General features: G+C 53.6%; 1 protein-coding gene across 1 annotated transcript; it reads left to right on the top strand.

Annotated features, from left to right (window-relative positions):
- The first annotated feature begins 369 nt into the window (after window positions 1–369).
- Ttc34 (tetratricopeptide repeat domain 34) lies at window positions 370–14,640 on the top strand. Its single transcript, XM_028757784.1, has 8 exons — window positions 370–1,150; window positions 4,507–5,314; window positions 6,797–7,022; window positions 8,386–8,590; window positions 9,644–9,810; window positions 10,255–10,525; window positions 11,176–11,390; window positions 14,113–14,640. Exons 1-8 carry the CDS (start codon window positions 370–372, stop codon window positions 14,638–14,640), a joined length of 3,201 nt encoding a protein of 1,066 aa, XP_028613617.1.
- Window positions 14,641–16,175: the final 1,535 nt, after the last annotated feature.

Here is a 16,175-nt window from a genome sequence, read left to right as displayed (position 1 = left end):
CAGTTTCTCTCCCTAACTTGAACACCAAAGCCCTCTTAGGCTGACCTGAGTAGGTAGGGTCCCATCCCACTGAGGCTCAAGAGATAAGAGTAACTTGAAACCCAACCTGATGGGCCCTAGCAGAGCCCATACCCAGCTTTGGAGACTGCCTGCCTAGAGAGTGCCACAAATATCTCTTTAGTGGCCAGGTATCAGGTTCCACTCAGTGGGGTCTGCACAGATTCTGAAGACTCAGTGGCCGAAGCTGGGAGGCCAGGCTCAAGGGTGGCAGCAGGGCAGGTGACCATGACAACTCAGACACTAACTACAGTTGTCCTCCTCCAGGTACCCAGGAAAACCAAAAATGGGCCAGTGGGGACTGAGACCGTGATGTCAGCTCAGGGGCTTGTGGCCTGCCTCTGCCAGGAGGGGGACAAGCACCTGGCCCTGGGGGAGCTGCCCTTAGCCACAGCCTTCTACCTGGCGGCCTTTAGCTGCCACGCCCCTTCAGCCGTGCAGCATGTACAGGCTCTCCTGGCTGAGGACCCAGGGGCACCTGTCGTGGCCACCCTGGAGGCCTGGTGTCGTGGGGACAGCCAGATCCCTGCTATCCACTGGGATGGCATGGTGGTGGTCTCCCTGACTGGGCCACTGGCCTCTGCCTTCCTCGGTGCCATTTGTCCAGATCACCCTGCCACTGTCTTGTACCTTTTGGCTGGCCTGCTGGCCCAAGGGCGTCACGTGGAAGTGGTGCGGCGCTGTAACAAGCTGTTGGATGCGCACTCCCAACAAGCCCTGGAGCTGCAGCTGACGCGTGCCCTGGCCTGGGTCTTGTCTGTGGACCAGGCCAGAGAGGGCATAGCTGCCTATCTTCAGAACTTTGCCTCCAGCGCAGACCGGACAGTGGCCTTCATCCGTAGCCACCAGCAGCCCTACCTCCCCAGGCTGCTTGGCACACTCCAGAACTACCTCTCAGGACACTTGAAGACCATAGGTAGTGCCAGCCAGCAAGAGACCAACTGCCGGGGACTTCTGGAAGCCCTGGACCCCAGAGGCAGCTGGATGGGTACCATGTCACCAGAAGCTCTGCTTCGTAGAGGCAGGTTTGAGGATTGCCGGGCAGCATGCAGCCGGGACATTCAGCCTGATTCAACAGGGAGTAGACCCAAAGGTAGGAGAGTGACTCATAAAGTCACATTCCCCAAGAGCCTTGGCGACAGTCGCTCCAGCCACAGTGTAAACCTACCTATGATGGGACCAGAACTGGGTCTGGGCGGGGCTGGGCTGGGGCGGGGCTGGGGTGGGACTGGGACGGAGCTGGGGACACCACAGTGAAAAGACAGACAACCCAAAAAAGGAGCAAACAAAATTCTTGCCTTACTAAATGCAAGGCACAAATCTGGCTGTCAGTCAGGGAAGGCGTCTCAGGAGAGGTGGTTTTTCAGAATCCACGTATAACAAAACAAAACAAAACAAACAAACAAACAAAACATGCCAATGTCCTTGGGAAGAAACTTGAAATGTCTTTGCCACCAAATAGTCAGGGTGGCTGAAGGGGAGGAGGTGGCAGCAGGCCGGGGTCTAGAAGAGTCTGGATTTTACTCTTAAAACCACAGGAGGGTTTTCAAACCGATGTGAGCATGCTTCTTCTGCTGTTGTGTATGGACTTTGATTCAGGAGCCAGAGGGGGGCGCTAGACCCGCTGGGACCTAGAAGGCTGGGGGAGGCTGAGGGAAAGCTGAAGGAGATGAATGGGAAAACAGAGGCTGGAGGGATGGAGCTGGAAAGGTGGGAGGCTAGGAAACAGAGAGGAGGCTGGGAAGTTGGAAGGATGGCCCAGACCAGGACTATCTATCAAGGGTCCTTGGACTCAGACAGGAGACCATGGTCCTCACCTGGGAGAGAGCATTGCAGAGTGAGAGCCACTGAGTCATTTGTAGCAGGACTGTGGACACAGTTAATGAAGGACCAAGAATGATTTAAAGAGCTAGCCTTGAAGACTTGACTGCAGAGGGGTTGGGTGGGGCAGCAACCTTGTGCTACCCGCTTTCTCTTACTATAGCAAAATACCTTAGATAACCAAATTAGAAAAAGGTTTCTTTCCGTCGGCCGGGTTTTGTGGATTTCAGTCTACGGTCAGCTGTCCAGAGAGTCTCATAGGACACCAAGAGGCGAGCACACAAAGCTCCTTTGTTGGGATGTGGTAAGAGGGACAAAGTGTCTGTTGAATGGCAAGGTACAGGGAGGAGTCAGCTGGAGAGAACTGGGAGGCTCCATGTCTTGGCTCTGATATATCTGGTAGGCAAAAGTGCATTACATCATATAAGCTGGGCAGAGTGGCACACATCTTTAGTCCCAATGCTTGAGAGGCTGAGTTGCATATCTCAGAGTCTGAGTCTAGCCTAGTCTACAAAATGAGTACTAGAACAGCCAGAGTCACATACAGAAGCCCTGTCCCCCTCAAAAAATAATAAATAAATATTTTTTTGAAGATACAAAAGTAGGGGCTGGAGAGATGACTCATCGGTTAAGAGGTCCTGGGTTCAATTCCCAGCAACCACACGGTTGCTCACAACCATCTGTAATAGGATCTGATGCACTTCTGGTGTGTCTGAAGACAGCTATAGTGTACTCGTATAAATAAAATAAATAAATAAATAAATAATATTTATTTTAAAAGATACAAAAGTAGAGACAATGAGAAAATGTAATACGTTTTATAAAATTAAAATTTTAAAGTTTTTCTCACACACCTATACAAGATGAAAGGACAATTCTCAGAGAAGAAAATGTTTTCAAAACATATGATGGCAGAAAAAGACAACCACATGCAAAGTACTTGTGGAATACCCACTTATCAGCAAGGCAAATGAATAAAGGAATTGAAGAAAAAACTTTTCCCCAAAGAGAAAACACAGATAGCAAGCAAAACATGTGGGAAATTGTTGGCACCATGGTAACAGGATGGAGGCAAATTAACACAATGGAAAAGTATTTTCTTCGGACACAGCCTATTGGAAAGAAAATTAATTAATGAACCCCAGAAAAAATGAAAGTTAAAACCGTGGAGTGGCAGCTTAGAGGACCCAGGCTGTCAAAACTGCTAAAGGTAACAGTAGATCTGGTCCTGGGAAAGAGCAGCCTATCCCACAGGCAACAGCCTCCTAATTTGGATAAAATATCAAAGGCAAGTTCTGACAGTGTCAGACGGTCACTGCCTGGACACATAAAACTGGGGCTACATGAGGTAAGACCACAACTTGGAGATTTTTTCCCTCTGTGCTGGATTAAACACAAGTAGGAGAGAAGTCTAAAGCATCAGGTGGCAGCTTCAGGAACTAAAAAGAGAATTTGCTTCCGAATACAGAGAGAATTTGGAGTTTGAGTCTAGATAAAGCAACTGGTTAAAGTTTAGCCCTCATCTGAAGCACGTAACTAAATCCAGAGTCTTTAGGAAGGAAGCATCACTCAAATGTCTGGGGTACAGTTTAAGAAGTTCTAACTAGGATATATAACTCAGCGGTTAAGTGTTTTCCTAACGTGTACACAGAGCTGGGTTTGATATCCAGCACCACCCCCACCCCAAAATGGAAATTAACTGAGAAGAAAAATAATAATGAAAAAAGTCAGTGTTGTAGAGACGGGAGAAGAGTCAGCAAAATTAAAAAAAAAAAAATAGAGAGTCTCTGATATGGGAAACTGAAGAACTGGCCTGTGGGACAATTAAGAAATGTATTGTGCGTGGCTGTATTCTTGGACGGAGATATGGGTGTGATGTCAGCAGCTCCTGGGGGCCTCTGCTGCTTCCGAGGCTGACCTTCTGTTCACAACGTTTTGTTTCCACCCTTGGCTTCTAACACCAGGACTGGGCGGGTTTCTCGGCCAGTCTGTGCAAGCCGATTGCTTGTTGTTTTACTAGCCTCGGTGACGTGGCAGTGTGTTTCCCACATCCATCCTCAGAGCCCGGGGAGTATCCATAACTATAACTCCCATCTAACAATGGGAAGGGGACAGACACCCAGCCCAAGGCCCAGGTCCACCCACTCTTCTGATAAGGACTTCAGATAACTGAACGCCTCCTTTCTGGCCCCTCTGCTGTCTCTGTGTCCTACAGAGAAGTGTTGAGTCCCAAGAAGGCAGAACAGCAAAGATGTCCAGAACTGGTGACCCTACAAAGTCCGAGTCAGAACCCCGGCTTCACAGAATGGGCTAGGTGTGGTTACATCCCTGAAAAGAAAACTAAAGCCCATCATTAAAAGTCAAGGCAGAAAGGAATATAAATAAACTTCCATTTGGGCTAACAGGTGATGCCTACAGGAGGCACTCTGGAGAAGCAATGCTGGGTGGCACCGGGAGCTGCTGGCTGTGGTGCTGGCACAAGTCCTGTGGCATAACTCTCTGGGTGTCCACGGGCTCGGAGTCAACCTTGTGGTTCTGGAGCCTTGGGTTCCAGCAGACTTTGGGGAGATACCCTGAGCTGACAGAGCGAGCTGTAGGAAGGCAGACCACACCTGTTTCTGTCCCTAGGTGAGCACCTGGCAGCCCTGCTGGTCACCCGCGCGGTCGCCACCTTCTTTCAGGATGGCCCAGTCGGGGACATGCTGCGGGACCTACAGCAGGCCTTCAGCGAGAGCCCCGCTGGCGCGCGGAGGCAGTTCCAGGCCCTGCTGTCAGCCGAGGAACGCGAACGCCTGCAGGGGCAGGCGCAGGAGGCCGCGGACTTGGGCTTCGCCCGCTTCCTGGAGGCAGTGCGAAGTCGCGCCGAGCTGCGCCGGGATGCGGACCGCGAGCTCTTGGTTCCCGTGACCCGCGCGCTCCGTGTCCTGCTCCGCGTGGCGCCCGCCAGACGGCGACCCGCGCTGGGCACTCGCCTGGCCGAGTGCCTACTGTTGGCCGGGGACGTGGCGGGGGCTCGCGCGCAGTGTGAGCGCCTCCTCCGACCCAGGCGTCCCGGGGAGCGCGCGGGAGACCGCACCGGAGAGCACGCGCCACTGCTGGCACTGCGCGGCTTTTGCGCCCTGCACGCGGGCGATGCGCGGCGCGCGCGAGAGGACTTCCAGGCGGTCGTGGAGCGCGCGGCGCCGCACGCGGGAGGCTGCGTGCGCGCGCTGTGCGGCCGAGGGCTGCTGCGCGTGCTGGCTGGCAGCGCCTTCTTGGGCGCTCTGGACTATGTCACCGCCTGCCGGCTGCGTCCGGAGGAGGCGCTGGTGGTCGCCAAAGCCTACGTACCCTGGAACCATCGAGGGTTGCTGCTAACCGTGCTGCGGGAGGAGGGCCGCAAGATGCTGCTGCGCTCGCCTAGCTACGCAGCGAAGGCTGCGCAGGCGCAGGAGGGGTGAGAACCTGGCCCAGCGCCGGAGGTGTAGAAGCTAGCAAGGGAAGTCTGATAGAAAATTGCGCTGGGATCCGCTAGATGGCTTCCCTAGGCCAGGGCTGAATCTCAGATCCTGGATCTCAGAAAGTGGTACCCTGTGGGCTTTCTCTCCTTTATGTCAGGAACAAGCTGGAGGTGTTGGCTCATACCTGCAACCCCAGCACTTGGGAAATTGATGCAGGAGGACAGCCTGAGCTCCACAGTGAATTCCAGTCCAGCCTGGGCTACATACAAAGTGAGACTTTGTCTCAAAAACACAAAATCCAAACAAACCAAAAAGTCAAAATCGAAGGGGGCAAGGGGCCGGAGAAATGGCTTAACAGTTAAGAGTGAGTCCTGATAAGAGCCTAGTTTCTAGCACTTGACTTAGTAGCTCACCTCAGCCTGTAAGTTCGGCTTCAGGGGAATCCCATGCCTCTAGCCTCCAAGGGCTCTTACCCTCATTTACATACACACTCACGCGTGCTCACACACACAATTTTAAAAATGATTTTCTTGTTCTATTTTGTATCTTTTTGTTTTTTTAATTTGCTGGCCTGCATGTGTATCACATGGGTGCAGGGCCAGCAAAAACCAGAAGAGGGCGCCAACTCTTCGGATTTGGGAATTACAATTGTGGTCACCAAGAGGATGGTGGGAATCTAACCCCTGTCTCCTAGGAAAATAGCCAGTGCTTTTAACCACCCAGCCATCTCTCTGCCCACTCCCCACCGCAACACACACACACTTTTTCCTTTTTAAGTGAAAAAAACCTAAAATCCTTGAACATTAGTCCCCTGCAGTGTGTAGTTCTAGTTGTTTCTTTTTGTGCACACACAGTGTCTCAAAACATGGAGGTTTTGCTGAAACTGCAGCTTGTCCCACCTGCAGTAGAGAATGAGTTCTAAGTTTCTCTTTGTGGCTAAACACATTTGTGACACCTTGTCTTCACAATGCCTTGACTCCTGGGCAGCAACAAGGAAGGGTCTTTGATTTCAAGTGCTGCCCACCCTGCCCTCCCAGACACACGTGACACAGTGCTGCCTGGTGGGTGCACCTCCAGCTGCCTAGCCCTCCCCCACTACTGTCAGTCCACACCCCACACCTCTGCACGAGCTTTCTCTGCCCTGGTGTGAATTGCTGTTGCGATTATGGTTCTTTGTGATGAGCCCAGCAAAGCCAAACCGTCAATTCTTGTGTTTACAAAAAGGAAACTGAGGCGGGGTCTGCTGGGATCCTTAGGCAGATTTGGTGCTTACTTCTGTGTAATGCCTGCCCCATGGGGTGGGTAGGAGGAGCAGGGAGAGAGAGTGAAGGAGCAGGTTAGGAATCTGGACAGAGGTGATCTTCCCTCTGCATCTCAATGGGAAAGGGGTTGCCCAGACTATGGGCATGGATGGGAACAAGACCTCAGTGGAGTACGTGTACAAAAAGGCCTGCCCCACACTGACACCCTCTCCATAGGGATGCCTACGGTGTGTACCAGCTGGCCATGCTGTTAACAGAGATGGATGCAGAGGATGAGACTTCCTGCCTCTTGGCAGCTGATGCCCTGTACCGCCTGGGCCGCCTGGATGATGCTCACAAATCCCTGCTGGTGGCTCTTTCCCGGAGGCCCCAGGCAGCCCCTGTGCTGGTGCGACTGGCCCTGCTTCAGCTGCGGAGGGGCTTCTGCTATGATGCCAACCAGGTGAGTAGGCCCAGGTAGGCTGGTGCAGGGAAGGAATGGGCACAGCTTTGCAGGGGACACTATGTATCCTGTACAGCTTTGCAGGGGACACTATGTATCCTGTACAGCTTTGCAGGGGACACTATGAATCCTGTACAGCTTTGCAGAGGACACTATGTTTCCTGTACAGCTTTTCAAGGGACACTATATATCCTGTACAGCTTTGCAGGGGACACTATGTATCCTGTGGCCCCAGATCTGCTCCCTACAGTCTGGACTCTGGAAAAGCCAGACCCACTTCACCACCTGTATCCAGCCCTTGTCTCTCTGACCCTCATTTTCCTCATCTGTGCCTGTTCTTGTAAACTCTCAAGGGAATTAGGTGAGACCCCTGGGACCTGAGGGGTGCTTGCTTACACGAGGTACTTCTGATTTGCTTTGGCTGTGATATAGTGAAAAGTGACCAAGAACCAGTGCTTTATAGGCTGCGTTCCTACTCAACCCTCCCAGATAAGCTGGACTTGAACGTAACTCAGCCTGGTACAGAAGCGTGGGTTTTACAAGGCCCTTGACCCTGCTTGCCAGCCTCTGAGAACCCTCCTCTGGAATCGCAGAGTTTAGGACCTGGATTAGGTGTTGTGGGGCTTTCTGTTTACACCGAGGTTCTGTTTCTGGGGGATTTGGGGCCTCAAAGTCTGGGCTGAGGGACCAGTCAACCTCTTTGTTCTTCTCTGGCCTGGCTGGAATCCTGATCCAGTGGGCAGACAGGTGGGCAGAAAGATCGTCCTAGAACCAACCAATCCTTTTCCACCAGGGACAGGAATCTGCACCAGGCTCATGGGGAACAATGTTGCATCTGCCAGACTGGAGTTATGGAGGGAGGAGCTTATATCTGCTGAGGACACCTGGCTAGAGCCTGGTCAGACTCCTTGGCTCTTGGTAAACACCTCCTGAGGAGCTCCTCGAGTCCCTGTCACATGCTGTTCTGAAGGTCGCTTGCACAAGCTTGTTGTTTAAGCCTTCCTTGTGTCAGCATGTTGGGGTGGAGTCTCCAGCCAGGTGACTCAGGGAAAGGAGAGCCCCACCCCACCTAACCATTTTGCAGAGTGGGCTTCCCCTCTGCCCAGCCCTTCCTTGTTCCCCTCATCCCTGTCCTTGTGAGACTCTTTAAAGGGAGACAAACACACCTTCAAAGGTTTAAGTGGCTGGGGCTGCAATTCATGGAAAACCTTCCAGGGCTCAGAATAGACAGCTTTCCTCGACCCCAGACTTGTGGAAACAGAGCCAGGCCCTCCTACTGGCAGCAACTGCTGGAACGGGCATGGATAGGAAGAAAAGGGGGCTAGCGGTGAGGACTGTAATGACTCTGATCTCACATCTACAGCTAGTAAAGAAGGTAGCCCAGTCTGGAGACACTGCCTGCCTCCAGCACACGCTGGATATCTTCCATCATGAGGACCTGCAGCTTCTGCAAGGCCACTGCCATTCACGGGCATTACGTATCCTGTGGGCCCGGCCAGGTGGGTCAGACAGTGAGGCCCACACCAGGGAAGCCATCGCCTATCTCTCTTTGGCCATCTTTGCTGCAGGTAGGAACCCCTGCCAGCCTCGGTCCAATCCTGTGCCAGATGCACAGGGCACACATGGGATCTGTGAATGAGCTTGCTCCGAAGTATCCTGCACCCTGGAGCCTCCAGGGTGTGGACAAGACTGGGACCATTTACCAAGAGCACCCCAGAACCCCTGGCTGTCCATGAACATACCAAGGCTTGAGAAGGGCCTGGGCTAACTGAGACACTGCCCTGTTCCTGATCTGCCCTCCCCTGCAGACTCCATGCTGAGATGTCAGCCAGACCTTGGCTCCCCTGAGACTTTCACAGTAGTGACAGGTTCTGTATGGCCATACCTGCCCTCCACACATCACCAAGGCATCCCATCTGGGTTGCAGCAGGACTGCCCTGGGTGTGCTGGAGCACAGTATGTGAGAGCCATGGTGCACATACAAGTCCCTGGACGTCAGCGTGGCCAGGGCTGGAGGTAGTGTAGACCTCCGTGCAGATTGTGGTGACTTCTTGGTGACTTGTACTGGCATCTCTCCACTGCTCCTCCTCAGAGTAAGTGGAAGAGAGCCCATGGGAGGGAAGTGGTTAGTGAACCGATTCCTGCAGGTCGCTGTGTGGTTCCCTGTGGGAATACCAGACAGATATACAGGAGGAGTATGGTGGCAGCATGCTATTTGGTGGTCAAGCTGTGCCTGACCACGCTTTCTTCCTTCAGAGTTCCTTTCCAGAGTTCACTGGGAATTGTTGTCCACTCATGCATACCTACTATGTGCTTCTTTTCTCTAGCCTGGACTAACTTGTTCTCTCAACCTCTGCCTACTCCCCCCAAAACAGAGTCATAGACTTTCCTAGAATACCCCAACCGTCTGCCAGTCCTCCCAGGAATCACCTCTCCTGGTTGGGTCTCTCCTGTCCAGTGGCCAGTTATCCTGGCTACCTGACCCTGTCTCAGTACCCAGTGGGGTGGTTGCTCCCCAGGGTGGACCTTGTGTCCCCGTGCCCACCAAGGTTGAGTACTAGATGGGACCCTGGACAAGAGGGCCAGCCAAAGCTGTGTCTGACCACATTTTTTTCCTTCAGGAAGTGGAGCCAGTGAGTCCCTCCTTGTCCGAGCCCGCTGTTACGGGCTCCTGGGTCAGAAGAAGACGGCCATGTTTGATTTCAACTCCATACTTCGGGAGGAACCAGGGAATGTGAAAGCTCTGTGTGGGCGAGCTCTCCTGCATCTGGCCCTGGACCAGCTGCAGGTGCCAGCCCATCCTCCCCACCCTGGGGCTGGGCAAGCAGGAGTAAGGGAGACCATAGTGCTGGCTTCCTCCTCCCCTGAAGGAGGGTGAGCGAGATCAGGCCTTCCAGCCCTCGGGATTGTACATCAGAACTCCACATTCTCCTCCTCACAAGCACTAGCGGGGATGGAGAGCCACATTCCCACAGATCCACCTTTGAGTAATCCTTCCTTTCATGCTTCGACACCTCAGTCTGCGTGGATAGGTGTGCAAGCCCCAAGGGGCCACTAGTGGATCTTAAATGATTTCACAGTGAGTGCCGGTAGTAGTTAGGCCGTGGATAGTCAGAGCTGGGGGAAGGTGGAAAGCTAGTCGAGACAGACCTTCTGAGTCTCCAGGGAGAGAAAATGAACCATGGGAATGATCCCTCCCACCCTGACACTCATGGGCTCTCCTTCCTTGCAGGAAGCTGTGGATGATATGGTCTCCGCCCTGAAGCTTGATCCGGGCACTGTTATCCCCGAGATCCTCTCCCTGAAGACAGAAGTTCAGTTGCCCCTTACCCAGGGCCTGTATACCCACTGCCGGGTCCTCCTGAACCAGTGTCTGGACACTGGGGTGCCCCTTAGGGAAAAGGACACCCAAGGCCTCCTTGCCATGGGGGAGGCACTGGTTAGAATCAATGCTGCACAGCCCAGTTGGCACCTGCTTCTCACAGACATCCTCACAGGGCTGGGTATGTGTAAGAGCAGGGGACATAGGCCTCTGTCCCACATTCCTGATCCTCTGTGTTATTCTCCGTGGAGAAAGAGCCCTGGTCTATGGCTTCTCAGATTCCAAATCCTGTGACCTCCAATCCCTGTGGGGCCTGTGAAGTGGCAACTTCTGGATTTTTGTTTGTTTGGTTTGGGTTTTTGAGACAATGTTTCTTCTCTGTGTAGCTTTGGCTACCCTAAAACTTGTTCTATAGACCAGTCTGACCTCAAATTTAGAAAATCACCTGTCCCTGCCTCCTGAGTGCTGGGATTAAAGATGTGTCCTACCACCACCTGGCTTTACCCTCTGGGGTTTCAACTCACATACCCCTGCTGGCAGAGGGAAGACCCCAAGAAGGATTTGTCCATTCACATGTGTCATGTGGGTTTCTGTCGCCCTTGTTTGAAGGGAAGCTCTCTGTAACCTGCCTTTGTCCTCCAAAGACTTCAGGGGGCTACCCCACAGCTATGCTCTTACCGGGGCTAAGTCTGCACTCGTCAACTGGACTCCACCAAAGACAGAGTAGGGGACATCAAAGTAGTTCCCTAGGGCTAGATGCCCGGCTTCCTGGGCATGCCTCCATCTCAGCCATACCCACATTCACTGAACATCTTTCCCTGGTCCCCACAGGCAATTATCAGGAGGCTGGCACCCACTTGCAAGAAGCCCTACACCTCACCCCATCATCAGAGGCTGCTCAGGCCCGGAGAGGCTTGCTCCAGCTTAAAAGGGGAGATGTATCAGCTGCTGCCCATGACTTGCAGTGCCTGGCAGAGATAGATACTCAGGAGCTCGGCTTCCTGTTACGTCTCCTTGAATCCCCAGAGCGGCAGAGTCTCATGCAGGTATGTTGCACCCCATAAGCCCTGTGCTGACTTTGTCCTGGGACCACGAGCTTCAGGACTCCATGCTTACCCCAGGCAGTTCCTCCCTTCTTGCTGCTAGCTGGATTCCTTGGGTTTGGAGTGAGGTGGAACAAGAAACCCCAGACCTGGGAAGACCTCTGGAAATACTAACTCTGCTTCTTTGCTTGTGCATGCAAGCCATGGGTAACTGGGACTGAGGAACCTCGTCCTGGTACAAGGACCACTCCAGGACCCAGATCAGGGCATACAGGTCCTGTTGTGTTTTATAAAAAGAAAGATAGAACCAAGATATGTTTGGTAGAGGTGCAGTATGATGTGGTGGAAGGGGGTACCTCTGTGGGCCCATGCTGAGGCATCCCTTCCCCCTGAGGTACCAGCCATAGATGGATATAGTATAGAATAGAGTTTATTTAGGGCATGGGGAGGGAAGTTGAGGAGGGAGTAGAGACAGAGAAAGGCAGAGGGGTGGGGACAAGAGAGGAGTAGAGGCTGGCCATGAAGACATGGAGAGAGAGGGGGAGGGGAATGGGGAGAAAAGAGACAGAGGGGAAAGAGAGTAAGAGAGTGAGGAGGGGGCAAAGAGCCCCTTTTATACTAAGTCAGGCATACCTGTATGTTGCCAGGTGTCTTAGTTAGGGTTTTACTGCTGTGAACAGACACCATGACCAAGGCAACTCTTAAAGGACAACATTTCATTGGGGCTGGCTTACAGATTCAGAGGTTCAGTCCATTATCATTAAGGCAGGAACATGACAGCACCCAGGCTGGCATGGTGCAGGAGGAGCTGAGAGTTCTACATCTTCATCTGAAGGCTGCTAGCACAATACTATCAGGCAGCTAGGATGAGCGTCTTAAAGCTCATGCCCACAGTAACACACCTACTCCAACAAGGCCACACCTTCTAATAGTGCCACTCCCTGGGCCGAGCATATACAAACTATCACACCAGGTAACTGGGGCAGAGCCTAGAAGGAAAGCTAACAGGTCGAGGCTTTAGGCCTTGGGGTCAGAGGGACCCAGGTCAAGGGTTGACATGGGGCAAGACAAGTGTCTTTCTGAATGCCTCCCTCTGTCAGTTGCTCTGAATTCTGCCAGTCAGGTGACACGGAAAAGGGCCTATTGGAGTGGCTGAAACGGGAGAGTTGGCTGAGCCCTGTTGAAGGCTTCCTAAAGCAAAGGACCTGCTGCCTGAGAAAGGAGATTAGGGCTGTGATGGCGCTGGTTGGAGTTGAACTGAGAGGAACGTCTAGGCTGAAGTTTATAGACTCTATAGAAGTGTTCTATAGTATAGCGTTCTAAGAGATTAAAGCCTCTGAGCAGGGAGGGCCAGGGATATGACTTGTGAACTAAGAAAAAGGGGTAAGATAACATGTCTGAGCATTCAGGGAAGGTGGATGAGAGTCCCCAAGCTTACAGGTCCAGGGCCTGGGGAGTCCTGAGTGGAGTCAGAGATGTCTCTGAGGTCCTGGTGCCAGATAGGAATCCTGGAACTGGAATCCTGAGACTCTAAAAGAGTCGAGAGGGGAATCCTGATCAATGCCCAAGCTCTAGGACTGAAGAATCTCGAGCTCCTCGTGTGGAGGAGGGGGCGGTCCTGGAGCTAAAGCAGGGAATGGGGACTTGGGGTGGAGGGCTGAGGAGGTTTCAGAGCTTCAAGGGGAAAATCGGGAAAACACTGGCGAAATCCCAAGGTCTAAGGATCTTAGACTCCAGGGGCTGGGTTTAGTAAGGCAGCTTCCTGTTGCCTAGCAACAGGGGCCAACCCGGAAGTGGCCTTCCTGGCTTCCTGCCATGTGTCAGTCTCGCTACCCCACCCCCATCCCAGCGTGGTCCATATGTACTGCGCCTGCGCCTGCACGGCTGTTGCCCCTCCCCGAGCTGGACCGAGCGGGGAGCAGAGCTTGTGAGGCTGTGTCTGTATTTAAGCCTTTTTGAATGCCTTCTATCTGTACCCGGCAGCCACGTGGACCATGCAGCAGGGAGGGCAAGAGGGTGAGAGGCTCTTGCAGTCACACAGCAGGGAACAAGAAGAGTGGTTGCCTTTGTGCCTCAGAGCCTCAAGTCCTCCCCGTGAGCCTTCAGTCTACTGCTGGGAGATGGTACTGCACTCCATGCTGGAAAGCAGGTCTTCGGTCCCTATAGGCCCCCGGAACCCTTCAACACCCCCTAGCAAAAACATCTGGCCTAACCAACTGGCCTGTGGTGTTTGCCCCCTGTAGGACTCTGCTGAGCCCGGGATGCTCTGAGCTTTACCCCCAACTGAAGGATTTAGAGTTTCGGGTGTTGTATGCCGTGAGGCTGGGTGCAGTTCAAAGGGGAAAGGAGGGACCCCAGTGGCCCATCTTAGGTTCTGTGGAACCGTTGTAGGTTATTAAGCAATGGAGGAATCGTAACGAATTTACAATGAGATGAAGTTGCCTGCCTTCACAGTGGCCTAGAGAAACAGGATCCGGGAAGAGGAGATAAAGACACAACTTCGGGTGCTGACCTGCCTCTGCTCAGGAAACAACATTGCCTAGGGACTAGGGACTAGGCAGACATACTGGGCCAATCAAAGGAGGGAACCTCTCCCTCACCCCTACCCATGACCAGGCCTCCAGAAGTGTGGTTATCTTTTGCACAGTGAGGGGACCAGACACCAGCAAAGGCTCGCTTTGCTCAGACACTAACTCTGAGCTCTTGCCCTGTGTCCCCTTTGCAGGCCGCTGCCAAGGAAGCAAGCAACCTCTTGGATTTAGGGAATCCGGGGCAGGCACTGAGCTACTGTTCTTTGGCCATCCTGGCCGGAGAGGGCAATCCTTACCATCTGCGTCTCCGAGTGGCCTGCTTGACCCAGCTGCGGGAGTATGACCGGGCGCTCAGGGACCTGGACCGGGTGCTGCAGCAGCCTGTAGAGTACAGTGACCTGCCAAGAAGGACAGAAGATTTCTGCACCCGGGGTCGCCTGCTTCTGAGTCTGGGGGATAAGGATGGAGCCTCAGAGGCCTTTACCCAGGCTTTGGCCCTAGCACCAGCCCAGGCTCAAAGCAGCCTGCTGGAGCAACCAGGCCGGGCCACGACAGCCAGTGTGTTTCTGATCCGTGGGCAGCGCTGTCTAGAGGAGCAGCACTTGGAGGAGGCCTGGACAGCAGTCCAGAATGGACTCCTGGTAGACCCCAGCCACAGTGGGCTAAAGAAGCTGAAACTGAGGACTCGCAAGGTGGCCGCCTCTGGCTGCAGGCTGCACTAACCAGTAGCTAACCTGCCTGACTCTTCCATCAGCACCTAACTTCTCATCTAGGGTATACCTGGCTCCCCAGACCCAAGAGTGGCTCTCTCCACTGGCCACCCTTGCCTGTCCTTTGCAGTGGGATTAGAGGAGAAAGTTCTTGCTTATGCAGAACAGCTGGCCTGGGTAGCTCACAGCCCCACTGCAGTGGGTAGCCTCAGTGCTCTGCTCACACCTGGGAAACGAGAAAGATCAGGGTTAGCACCTCAGGGCCTAGCAGGAGAGTTGCTGGCCCAGGGAGCCCTCCCTGGGGAGGAGGCTGCTTAGAGCAGGCTCCCGCATTAACCGAGGTCCAGATTCCTGGCTACCTGTGTGACCTTGGGAGGTCATTCTCCAGGGACCCAGTGTCCATGCCAGCAGGCACAACCCAGGAAACCCCTTTCCTCCACAGGACCCTGAATCCTCGTAAGGTTGAGAGACTCCAGGCTTCCACTTGGCCTGCCCCTGACCAAGGTGTCAGCCTGTGATTTGGTGCATCTGAGCTGAGACAGTTACGTGGACAAACGTCCCATCCAGTCTCGATCCCTGCCAGTGGGGCTCTAGTATGTCACCTTCACTACGACCGTCACCAAAGCTGTCACAGGGGCCAGACTGGAGTACTTATGCACCCACCACATTGGACAGGACTTCTTGACATGACATAACAAAACCCTTCCTGGCTTCTCCTGTGAGGGGTAGGGCAGGGTCTGAATCCTAAGACTTCCCTTTGCCCTGGGCTGCCTTCTCCTGCCCTTCCTCCCTGCAGTCCTTTTAGAACCATGGAAACCCACTGTCTCGCCTCCTACACAGACAGACCCCCAGGCTCAGATACAAGATTCCTGACCCTGCCCATCCCCAGGGCAGTGATGAAGTAACTGGGTAGGATTACCTGCGTCCTTCCTACAAAGCCACCTCACCTGCCTGACAACATCCCTCTGTGGTGTGGGACCCCTCCTCCCTGCTGCTATAATACCTGAGACCTGCCAAGCTGAGCCTCCGTGTATTCCACAAGAGGACCAGGAAGAACAGGGAGCCCTGCAATGCTCTTCTGTGAGGCACACCCTGGTTCCTGCTGTCCTTCCCGACCATGAGCTCTAGGATAGCCTGGTGCACGTCTCCACCAGGTTACCCTTTCACCCATCTCACACCCATCTCTCCACCTGTGCATCCCTTGGCACCGCAGACACTTGCCGACACCCAGCAGCACCATGGTCAAGCAGTTGTCACCTGGTGTACCCTCTGCATCCTGTGCCTTTGCTGCCTTTCAGCCTAAGGTGTCCTGTCACGCTCATCCACTCCAGGATATCTCAGCCCTTGTCATTCTAAACATGAAGTTACTCCAATCTGGCAGAGCTACTCCTGGCCACCAGGGGCATCACCCAGCACCTTGTGGTTCATCTCTCAAGGACTTAGCACAGGCTCACACATGCTCATACACACAGACACACACACACAGACACACACATGCATTCTCTCTCTCTCTCTCTCTCTCTCTCTCTCTCTCTCTCTCTCTCTCT

Source organism: Grammomys surdaster, unplaced genomic scaffold (genome assembly GCF_004785775.1).
Source record: "Grammomys surdaster isolate TR1022 unplaced genomic scaffold, NIH_TR_1.0 126185, whole genome shotgun sequence".
Classification (NCBI taxonomy): domain Eukaryota; kingdom Metazoa; phylum Chordata; class Mammalia; order Rodentia; family Muridae; genus Grammomys; species Grammomys surdaster.
This window is presented reverse-complemented; position numbering and strand designations above follow the sequence as displayed.

Excerpts from the sequence above, each read along its gene's own strand:
- Ttc34 (XM_028757784.1), top strand. The coding sequence starts at position 370 with ATGTCAGCTCAGGGGCTTGTGGCCTGCCTCTGCCAGGAGGGGGACAAG. Across the intron at positions 5,315-6,796 it reads GCTGCGCAGGCGCAGGAGGG|GGATGCCTACGGTGTGTACC; the intron begins GTGAGAACCTGG and ends CCCTCTCCATAG. Across the intron at positions 9,811-10,254 it reads TGGCCCTGGACCAGCTGCAG|GAAGCTGTGGATGATATGGT; the intron begins GTGCCAGCCCAT and ends CCTTCCTTGCAG.